The 12399-nt window shown below is 27.5% G+C and overlaps 1 protein-coding gene across 1 annotated transcript; it reads right to left on the reverse strand.

Moving 5' to 3' along the window:
• Nucleotides 1-2115: 2115 nt before the first annotated feature.
• LOC120083921 (MLO-like protein 6) lies at nt 2116-11798 on the reverse strand. The gene is made up of 11 exons (XM_039039827.1): nt 11436-11798; nt 11299-11356; nt 10943-11202; nt 9797-9913; nt 9624-9684; nt 9164-9252; nt 7675-7749; nt 7445-7539; nt 4231-4365; nt 3177-3237; nt 2116-2759 (listed from the first exon to the last, which is right to left on the reverse strand). The coding sequence occupies exons 1-11, from the start codon at nt 11556-11558 to the stop codon at nt 2319-2321; spliced, it is 1515 nt and encodes a 504-aa protein (XP_038895755.1). The 5' UTR covers nt 11559-11798; the 3' UTR covers nt 2116-2318.
• Between the last annotated feature and the right edge of the window lie 601 nt (nt 11799-12399).

Raw genomic sequence — 12399 nt, forward strand, 5'->3', positions numbered from 1 at the left:
AAAGCACCTAGGCTCCCCTAGATGTGAGACTCCCTCTCAAAAGAACTTAGGCTTCCCCTAAGTAAGTTAATATTAGTGTTAAACAATTCGGCTTCCGACATGTGAGAGATTTCCCTCCTCTTGATTATCTTCCACTGGCTCAGTGAGCTCCCTTCACTAATGAATCTTAGGTCCTTCCTAAGATTGAGAACTCTTTCTCAAGAATGAAATCTTTGGCTCCCCCTAAGATCGAGAATCCCTTCTCAACAACAATGTTGTAGGCTCCCCCTAAGGCATAAATTATCTTCAAGGTATTGCAATTTTCAATCAATGCAATCACACAACGGAATACAGCGAGTATTGATAAATTAAAAAAAAAAAAAAAAAAAAAAAAAAAAAAAAAAAACACACACACACACAATGTTGCACAATTCGGCCACCAAGAATAGGAACATTCTTCCCACGATAAACAAATGCGGCAACAATAAATGAACACCAATATTCTTCTTTTAAAAACCATGGCCAAAAAAGTAAAAAACTCAATTTGAAAATAATAAGCAGTGTCTCAAATAAGGAAAATATCAGTCAAACTAAATATGTAGAAAATTTTCAGACAAGGAAAGAAAAATATACTACAGGAATTAATAATATCTGAGATAGATATTAAGACAACATTTGAGACAATGACAAAACCACCACAACCTGCCTTAAAAAAAAAAATAGAACCAATCAACAAATCTCTAACAAGAGGAACTTCTGTTCTTAACATAAGGGTTAGACTAAATTGTAATAGAATGGTTATATAGTTGATGCAAGGGTTAGAGGAACTTTTGAGACCTTATAATATAGTTGTGATATAGTATACCTTATAAAATACCACTATCAACCCTCTTTTTATATTTTTACTTGGCTCTAAATTGTATTATAGTTGGCTATATTAATTTGAAAATATTATGTTACTATAGTTTAGTTGGTTGATTTTTTTTTTTTTTTGGTAAAATGTCATGCAACTTTGTTTCTGCACTTTTCAAGAGTATCACGATAATCTAAACTGTTTTTGTCTGAAAAATATTTTTTCCTTATTTATTGCAGATTTGCAGAAGCTGCCTCCCTTTTATATGCCTCGACAAAAATTCTCTTCCTGACAGAGTTGTTTATTTTGCTACTTATATATATTTGTAATCTTTGTATCTTTTAAGTTTAGCCCTTTTGATTAATGAGTTTATGTAAGTAAATAAGGGATCATTGACGATAATTGTGTATGAACCTCTCTATGAGGTTATTGCCATTTGTCATTGGTGTTCGGCTGAAGAGTTCGTTCAAGCTTCTACTTCAGTGAAAAAATTGGTGTATAGATTCATATTTAGAGGAGTCTAAGTTTGATGATAGTGAGAGAAACTCACACTTAGGGGAGCCTATATAAGCTTGTTTTAAGTGTGTTTCAAATAAGACGTGGAAAGAGTGTTAGGGCGAAAAAGGAGGGATGCTCAAGTTTAGGGGGAGTCTAAACTCATCACTAAGAGTGAGTTGTTTGAGAGTTACTATAGAGGATGTCTAACAGATAAGTACTTCATTGTAATCGCTTAACTCTTTATTAGTGAAGTTCTTTCCATCTTCAGACGTGGATGATACTGCACCAAACTGGTTACCAATTTTTGTCTCTTTATGTTTTAGTTACTCTCTCAATTTGGCTTATTGTCTTTCTTATTGTCTTTAACATTATATATGACTTGTGGTGTTGCATATTATATTCATCTATTTTTCATACTAATTCATTGACATCTAAATGAAAAATGTGTCACTACTTAATGTATAGGTAGTAATACTTGTAGGGACATACAACAACGATTAGTAAGATTTGACCCAGCCATAGACACAAAATTAAAAGATTTGGAAACTATTACAACCACATTTAAGCTAAAACCCATAATATTTATATAATTTTAAAATCACTATGACAAAAATTAAAACTAAGTTAAATCATAAACAATAGATCAATGGTTTATAACTTTTATATATATATATATATATTTTAAGTTCAGCAACATAAGAGTATGGATTCGAACATTTAACTTCTTAATTCCTTAACAAAATTGAGTTATACTCAAGCCATTGATATTTTCTTTATAATATTGATTTAAAAGAATGAAATTATAACTAATATTGAAAATATTCTGCATGTCATCCTTATTACATGTACATATACTACACTGATTCCTTCTAAATTTGTAAAGAAAAAGAAAATTAAAAAATCATAACCAGAATATCGTACAAGTTCAAAAAGTTCGTGATGAACGGTCTAGATTAGTCTCATCCCTTCAACATCCACGAACTTCGTTTCATTCAACTCTATCAAAGGAAAAGTCTTTGATGCCGCCAATATGAATCTCATGTTGAGTGCGGGTTCGAGATGATTGAACCGGGTCAAATTGAGTCGAATCCGGTTCAACCGGATCTTTGTCATAACCTCCCATCTCGACATGGGGTTGTGACGAGGACGAACCTTCAGCATGACGTGACGGTGAGGGCGAATCGTTGTCCCAACGGTCGGTCTCGAAGGGTGACCTTCTCGGTGAGGTGTGGAAGCTATCGACCTCGCTCCTGTGGTAACGGAGAAGGTGGACCGGTGACATGTTGTGAGTCGGGGTGGCGGGTCGGCTCGACATTGGAGTGATCGAACCGCGGTTGTGTTTGATGTGCTTCCGAGCCGAGTGGTACCAATTGCGAAGCGCCGCTGCTACTCTCTCATTGAATATAGTTGGCTTCATTGTTGAACCCATCTATATATAAACACAAATTTCAAATTTCAAATTTCAAATAAAATTTCTATCCCTTTGAAAATCTCAATCATATCCCTTCTGTTCTAATCCTATACTTTCAATTATTCTATTTAAATCCTTAATTTTTAATCTTTTTAAATTTAAAAGTTAAAACTAAGGAACACTCTCAAAAATAGAAAAATAAGAAAAACTATTTACATAAAATAACAAAATTTAATCATTTTAAATTTCTATCCATTTTTATCACTAATAGATATTGATAAACTTCTATCAATTTCTATCAATGATAAATTTCTATCAGTTTAGATGTATCTATCAATATTTTTTATCATTTTTATAAATAATTTGACTTTTTTTTTTATCGATGAAAATTTTCCAAAAATCAATTAGCAATTCGTAAAAGGGAATTTGGGTTACCTGAGTGACTAGTGCATAAAGAGGTAGAGTAACATAACTGCAAAGGATTTGTACAATCACCCTGACATTCATAAATAATAGGAAAACTATCATGGTCAATATCTTATTTCAAAAGAAAAAAAATACAATAACAAAAGTTACGGAAGAAAATTTGACTAATTGAAAGAGATATTTTTGCTTATATAATTGATTTTTTTTTTTTTTTTTTTTTTTTGACTGTGGAAATTGAGAATCTCCTAATTTTGAGCTCTGTAGTAAAATTTTACACCCAACGAGTTATACTCATGTTAGGCGAAAGATATTGTATTAAATCAAATATAATGTTAGAGGTAAATTTTTATACATTCAATATGGTGTATTTAAAATTATATGATCGAAAAAATTGAAAATGTATAAGGCATACACGCTTAGGAGTTCAAAATTTTGAATTCTCCTTATCTCCAATGGTTTTACTCAAAAAATATATTTATATAATAAGTATAATTTTAAAATTTTAAATTTGTATATATTTGATCTATGACCTTAAAAAAAAAACATGTGTTAAGTTTATGAAATTTTTATTTTGTATCTAATAGATCCCTAAATTTTAAAAATATCTTATACAACTTTTAATTTTCAGTCTAATAGGTTTGACATATTCGAAATTAGTTTTTAACAAAAACTAAGTGTATATAATGCACTCATGAATTTTTTTGAAAATATTGAATAGGTATTTGACCTATTAAATACAAAATTGAAAATTTGGCATGATTGACATAAGATTTATAATTTTAAGGATCTATTAGATACAAAAGTTTAAAGGTTAGAAAACTATTAAATAGTTCTTAAAATTTAGAGACTAATTGACCGACACAAAATTGGAAGTTCGGATACTAAACTTGCAATGTAACTAATCTTTCATGTGAGAGAATTTTTCTTTTTCATTTAACTTTTGGTTAAAAAAAAAGTTGAATATTTTTTTAGGACAAACAAGGTTGATTTGGTTAAATTATCATATAAAAGTAAATATGTGACATAATATTTTATTTAATATTAGTATTATAATTAAACTTACCCCATTGAAATTCTGATCACCACATCCTCTACATGCTCATGGAAACAAGAATTCAACCCGAACTCATACTGAAATTCAAAAAAATAAAATAAAATAACAAGCAACACCAAACATTTAATTAGCGCTGTATAATATTATTTATATCATCACAAAGAAAAAAAAATAGTTCTTTTTTTAATTCCAAAAATATTATTTTATTGAAGTTTATTAAATATTAAAATGATGTCAAATTATAGCTTAGTTTCTATTGTATGGACTTTTAACATTCTATCTTTTCTTTTCTTTTCTTTTATTTTTTTCCACTTTCTTACCAATTTTAAAAATGAAATGGAAACTTTTCTCAATCTAATTCCTACTCCCCTAAATTTATATCAACTCATTATGTACTAATTGAAGGATGCAAAAAAAAAAAAACAAAAAACAAAAAACCAAACAACAAAAAAAAAAAAAAAAAAAAAAAAAAAAAAAAACCAAACAATTACATCTACTTATATTTATATCTATGGTGCTGGGTGTGTTTGTTATTGTTTAAAATGTTCAATTATTTTTATCCTACAAAAAATAGAGAAACAAAATATCAATTTGAATGCCCATAAAAATGGGCCAGTTTAATTTGAGAAAAGCATTATCTCAATTTCAAAACAAAAATATCTTAAATAAATTTGAAATTTTGAAAAATAAAATCCAACAAAAGAGGAAAAGAGAAAATTGGACCAAAATGCGAAACAATCAATTATTATTAAAATCGAGAATATGCATTGGATACAGCTTTTTAAGGATAATTAAGTGAATTACCAACCTTTCAAAATGAATTGTATATGTAAATATTATACTAGCGATATGGTCTATGATTTCGAGGTCTATAGCAAAATAGATCTACCACTAGTTAGACTTCAAAAATACATATTAATTTGTGGTACTTATATATTTGTTAAAAATACTTTTTCGGCTTGATTGCTTATATTTACAATGTTCTATGCATCATTGCATACATCTTTATGCATTACTTTTAACCGCATGACAAAAAAATAATATATATTATATTATATAATTATATATATATAATATATATATTATTATATTGCTTAAAAAAAAAAAAAAGAAATTTGCACTATGGACAAACTGAATTAAACATTCGGTGGGTTGCAAAGGATAGTCATGGCATAGGATGCCTCTAATTTTTCTTTTATAAAATTAATGATTCAGTTAGGTGTCTTCCATTGGTTCAATATGAACGAATTAGTTATCCTAGTATATAAATCATGTATATTTTCCTGAACCACAAAATCGAATTATCGATTTTTAAATGACTATTCGTAGTCTTTATAAACTTAGCTTATTAACGTAGTATTAAGAATAGAACATTACCAAGTCAGCAAGAAGGCATACTTGAAGGCATTTTGACGGCCAATGTTGATGCTAGATCAGTAGGCGGGGCGATTACCAAAAGAGGTCATGCCAGGCTCACCTATCGCCGCCCTTCCTACTTCTCTCTTTCTTGTATTCTTCAGTGCCATCTTGTTATGATACTTGTAATTTTGTCCCGATCAGCAGAATCTGAATAACATCAATTCTTGTTCCAAATTCTTCATTTCTTCATTTTCCACTTCCAAAATGTGGATTTTGTGTAAAGTTTTCTTACGATTTAGTGGATGATGGCGCCATAGATATGCCCTCAACTGTTCGACGAAAAGTACCCAATGAATTCTTGTCAAATATTTGCCCTCTTTTCAAACCATATGTATTTTTAACTCTTTTTAATATTATGTATCACTTCTATTATTTCTGAATTTTTGTTTTTTTATTAATTGTTGAGGTTTTACCTGAGTGTTTGGAGAGAGAAAAAAAGCACCAGCGAAAGACCAATTGCAGTGGATGCAAAATTACCCCCAAAAGAGTTATTGGATTCCCATGTATGTTTCAAGAAAAGATCAAACATTTGGGATTAAGTGTTCTTTGGTAAAAAGGGGCCTTTTGTTAACAATAGATATTTTTATTAGGTTATAGATTATGTTTCTTCAAAAAAAAAAAAAAAAACAACAACAAATATGGGGTTGTGTCTAATGCCAGAATCAATAATTTTCTTGACGGGACTTTATATAATTTAGTAAAAATAAATATAATGAATGAAGTTAGAATCTAGGTCATATAGGGGTTAGAAGGTAAATTTACCACTAGACTACCTAGTAGTTTTGATTTTATGTCAGTTAAAGAGCATATAGGTAAGGGCGTTCGAGCCCCCTGACCCATACTAAATCCACCCTTGGTTGTGTCAGTTGAAAAAATGCACACAATTAAAGTTATATATATACATGCATTCTAATTTAAATTTTAAAAAACAAATCTCAATGAAAAAGTAGGATAATTCTTTTAAATGGCAAAACTGTTGAAAACGTTTTCAAATATAGCAAAATGTTACTGTTTATCGATATCTATCATTATATCACTGATAAACAGTGACATTTTGCTATCTTTGTAAATAAGTTAGCTCATTTTCCTATATTTCAAAACAGCCTTGAAAAATATATAAATTAAATACTTTTTCGATGTATTAAAAAAGTTCTTTTTGTTAGGTTTTTTGAGTTGATTTTGTTTGTTGAAATGACGCAATCTAAAATTTTTAGGATGTAGCATCTCTTCAAAAGACACAATTCAATTATGTTGAATTTTCTAAAAAACACGTTAATAAAGATTAAGAAAATGTAATAATAATTAAAAAAGAAAAATTAAGAAAATGTAATAATAATTAAAAAAGAAAAATTAAGAAAATGTAATAATAATTAAAAAAGAAAAAGTCTTACATTTACAAATAGTTTCAAAAGTATCCCTATTATTAACATTTTGTTGTAAAGAGCTACAATTGAAGACTTAATTCCAACGATTTAAAATCCTATGTCAGAATATGCTATCTTTAAAAATCGATGGTTCAATCTCAATAATACTAAAGAAAGAATCTGATATGAACTTTAAAGATGTATCTTTAACAAGTTATTAGGACCGAATAGACATCTATATGTATTTTTTTTTTCAAAGATTAGAGATAAAATAGAAAGTGGTCCAAACAAATGAAAAATTAATGCTACGCTATAATAGGGCAAACTGAGGTAGGTCTAATCCAAATTATGAGCGAACTAAAATAAATCAAGCACCAAAAATCAAGCATATACTAAATAATAATTTAACAAAATTCTAATGAATTAATTAAGCAACTGACCTGATTCCCACAACAACTTTGAAGTCCTCTTCAAGGGATCTATTGATATATTTTTGAAAATCAAATTGTGTATGACTTTGAGGTGCTAAATGTGCCTGTAATTAAAAAATAACATAAAAGAATCCAATTTTCAATGGCTATGTATAAAGTCAAAACGGCATATGGTAAAACATTATATTATTTTACTCATTTGAATATCAAAGTTTATCATAAGAAAAAAATTAACTAACCATTATAAACCCATGTCTTAATGTCAAGTAATCAACTTTTGGAACAGATCTTACAAATTGCCTGAAGAAACAAACCTGTCCAAGTCAAACAAATCCTAATCAATTTTCGAATAAAAGTAAATATCAATTTAAATCCTAAATAAAATCAAACTTTTTGTTAATAATTGGTAATTATTTTCACTTCGTTTTATTTAAAATTAATAAGAAAAAATATCTATTTGATTTTTATCTTTTTCTCTAATTTACATTAATCCTCGTGTTTATCGAAATTTAATACGTGAGCAAAAATGATGAGATAGTCTTCTTTTTTTTTTTTTTTTTTTGTCAAAGAAATATAATTATATTTTATTTAAAGAAGTCTCTATAATAGAATTGAACAGCTGTCGTAAAAAAATATAAATTATTCTATAGGCATTTAATTTTTTTTAAAAAAGGTCAAATTTAAGTAATGTCACCCATAGGGCGGCTAAAGTCATTATCCCAAAGTGGCTTATTCAGACCGTTATCATTTCTATAAAATTGAAACCACATGATTTTTACAATAAATGTGCCCTTTAGATTTTCCCCTTAATATATATAATTTGGATAAATTACGAGGTTAGTTCTTTTAGATATTTGTATCTTTTTATTCTTGAATTTTTATAGACTTTCAATTTATATTCATTAAGTTCCTTAATTTTATAAAAATAAAATTTTTAATAAATATCTAAATTTTTTATTTGTGCCAGTAGATCCTAAATTCTTTTAATAGTGTATTTTAGAGGTCTTTGACCTATTTGATTTTTTTTTTTTTAAATAACGTTTAAATTAAGAAATGAAATTGAAATTTTATAGTTCAAAATTCGACTTTATATCTAATAGAACAATTAATTTTTCAAAAAAGAAGTTTAATATATCATATTAGATACAAAATTGAAAAATTAGAGACAGACACAAAATTGAAAGTTCATAGATATATATATTAGAGACTTTTAAATTTTAGAAATTAAATAGACACAAAATTAAAAGTTAAAAACCTATTAAATATTTTTAAGAGTAAGAGACACAAAACTAACAAGTTTAGGATTTTTTTTTTTTAATCATAATATCTACACAAATAAAAAAAAGATTAGATAAATGAATTGAATGGCTTGCCATGTTTATATTTTGTTAAGTTATAACTTAGTATTATTAGCTTATAGAAATTCAAATCCTAAAAAAAAGAAAAAAAAATGTTTAGTGATTACAAAAAAGAAAATTAATAGCAATAGTTAATTAAAATAGCTTTTATGTAATATTTTAAGGATGAAAATGAGATTTAAATCTATATATTAAAATATAATACGAACAAATTAGCACACCATTGTGATAAATTATAGTAAATGTGTATCATACCTAAGTTAAATAAATAAGCAAAGGACCATATAATTAAAAAAAAAAAAAAAAAAAAGAGGATCATATAATTAAGTAAATTAATAAATAAATAGGACAAAAATGAAAGGAATCTTACTATCCACATTAGGGCAGGATTCTTGGTCCAGAAGCTCAAATGTCTTCTCCCAAACGAGGTGTCTCTTGCAAACCTAAATCTCTCCGGATCTGTTGTGAAATCCATAATTTTATATTATTTTTTTTTTTTAAAAAAAATCTCGAACGATTTTCAAATATAGAAAAATGAACCAAAATATTTATAAATATAGTAAAATATTATTGTCCATTAATGATAGAGATTGTTAGATTTCTATCATCTATCACTAACCGACTGTGATATTTTGTTATATTGAAAACATTTTTAATATTTTGATATTTAAAATAATTTCTCAAAAATATCATTAACATTTAATGATTACATATAATTTAATTTTAAAAAAAATGTAAAATAATTAAAAGTATAAAGATGAATTAAATAATTCAAAATTTAAGGACAACTTGTAATTCTAACAAAATTATGAGCATTTGTTTGGACCAACCATGTGAGAATTGGTATTCTGCAGTTTTGGTCTCTTTTTCCCATGTTTTCCAACTCCTCATCTATGTGTCCAAACAAAATGAAATAATATAAGAGAGGGGTAAATAAGTAATTGCACACACCAAAAAAGGAATTAAATAAAAAAAAAAAACAAAAAACAAAAAAGAAGGTTACCTTTGCTCTAGCCAAAGCATAAGTTAGAACACAATACAAAACATGGAAAACTGCCAACACAAATATGAAGATATGAAGTTGATGAATTCCTTCTGCTGAAATAAATGACACTTGACCCTGAAAAATACAACATCACATCATTACAATAATTGTTATTTACCTAAAATTATTAATTGCATTTTGATAATTTCTATTATCATATATGTCATACAGACTAAATTTTTAAAATAAAGATCTTATTTCAAAATTGAAAATTGAGAATTCGAATACCATTAAACATTTTACGAAAGTGACATAAATGGTACATGTTTGATGTTGTGAACCATTACATGTTTTCTTTTCTTTTTGTTTTTTCAAAGAAAAAGTTGTTCTCATCTCTTTTTTCTTATCTAATAAACATTTAATGGTGGACATAATGTATTCTTTGTTGCTAGTAATTTATAAGTTATGTCCTTTTTGGAGAATTACACAACTCTCCGAATTCATATGCCAAATTTATAATTTAATATTGTTTAAGTCTCGTTGGTTAATTATTTGAATTTTTTTTTTTAATTTTTATAAAAATAAAAAAACCAAGCCTACAAACACCTCTTATACCTCTCGATTTCTTGTTTTGTTATCTATTTTATATCCACATTTTTTAAAACTAAGTTAAAATTTGAAAACTAAAAAAAAATAGTTCTAAAAAATTTGTTTTTATTTTTAGAATTTAACTCCAAATTTTACTCTTATACTGAACAAAGATGCATGCTAGGTTGGAAAATGGAAAGAAATAAAATTAATTTTTTAAAATAAAAAACAAAAAAGAAATGATTATAAAAGCAAACTTTAACTATTTAATTTTTTAAAATTAAATTTGTAAACACTATTCTTTTATTAGCGTTGTTTTCTTACCATTTTTATAGTTTAATGTTAAAAAGGGGGAAAATAAAGTTATCAAACCGCACCTAAAAATAGGTTTTTCGATTTTCTTTTAATTTGACCATAAATTGATTTATTTAAGAATAATTTTTTTTTAAAAAAAAAAACTTTCAATATTCAAAAAAGAATAAAATTAAAAAAAAAAAAGCAAAAAGTATAAAATTAGTTATCAAACGGATTTAATTTCAACTTGGCAAAGAGGTGTATTTGTTTTTCTTTTCATACCTTGGCAGCACACTTGTCCTCTCCTCCGGCGGCGGCCAAAATCCGCCGGAAACTTCCACCAGCTCCGGCGAGATGAAGGAGTCTCCGGCCATTAGTAGCCAAATGTTTCACAGATTTCTCCATCTCTTTGTTTATCTCCTTTTCTCTCTCCTTTGTACATGGATGCCACGTGGCAGCTACATGTTCAGGGATACATATCTCTGTGATTGGACCTTGCCCCACTGTTAGAAGCAATGATATGAATCCCAATAACATAAGCTCTGCAAAAAAAAAGAAATGTTATATTTCATTAATTTAAATATATATATATATATATATATATATATTATTTCACCAATTAAAAAAAAAAAAAAAACCTGATTTGATCTTCTCTAGTGCTTCAAATAACGCCCGTTTATGTCTCTTCTTCAGCCACTGCCAAAATAAAATAAAACCCTCAAAACCATCGTAATCACGAACGAAATTTCAGACGATTGTTTTCTTCTTTTCTTACATGTCCGATAAGATGGAGGCTGTATTCGATGAAAATAGAGATGGCAAGCAAAACGAAACAAACAACGGCAACGGCCCACGTCGGTGTTTGCTCGAGCGATTTGCCACCGGCTGCGGCCGCCATGGATTGAACACCAAGCTAGCGACCTCCGATCCCCGGATCTTTTTCGGTGACGATGAAGGAAAACGGCGAAGGATTTTCACGGAAAATTGATCAAAGCTTTTCAAGTGAGAAATCCTTAAAAGAAGAAAATAGTTAGAGGAACTATAAAGTCTTGATAAGGGTATTAATATGGCAACCACTAAATAACTAAAAATAATGTGAATGATATTGATATGATAATGGCAATGAAGCTACAAAGAAATATATATATATATAGATATAGATATAAAGAGCCTTTATATGGTTTTTAGAGAGAGAAAAGGGAAGACTTTGACTTTGAGTAATGCTCTATAGTTGGGAGAATTAAATTAAAAAGATAAAACATATAATGACTAGACACACTCTCTCTCTAACAATTATTTAAAATTTTGTTTTTTATTTTATTGTATGTTCATTGTTAAAGTATTTTTCCCATTCCATTATTAGACTTCTATTCTTTCTTTAAAGAGTTCATATACATCTTTTTCTCTTTACATTTTTGTAACTTAGTCCTAGTCCACATGCCTTATCAAATAAGGAGTTATAAGATTATAAAGTATTATTTTATTGGTTAAAAAAAACATTTTTGAAGAATTTTTTTATCATAAAAGCAACCTCTTTCGATTTCAGTTTATAATGGTTTAGTTCATGTTATGAAAATATTGTTATAATCGATTCAACCAGATCTGTTACATATATGTATATTGATAAAATTATTATAGATTTAATGGCTTTATAAAATTCGAAATCCCAATCCTATATAAAAAAGGAAAAAAAAAAAAAAACGTGGATGCTTAGTTTTGAAATGATTTTTTATAATAGG

This window comes from Benincasa hispida, chromosome 8 (genome assembly GCF_009727055.1).
Source record: "Benincasa hispida cultivar B227 chromosome 8, ASM972705v1, whole genome shotgun sequence".
NCBI classification, from domain to species: domain Eukaryota; kingdom Viridiplantae; phylum Streptophyta; class Magnoliopsida; order Cucurbitales; family Cucurbitaceae; genus Benincasa; species Benincasa hispida.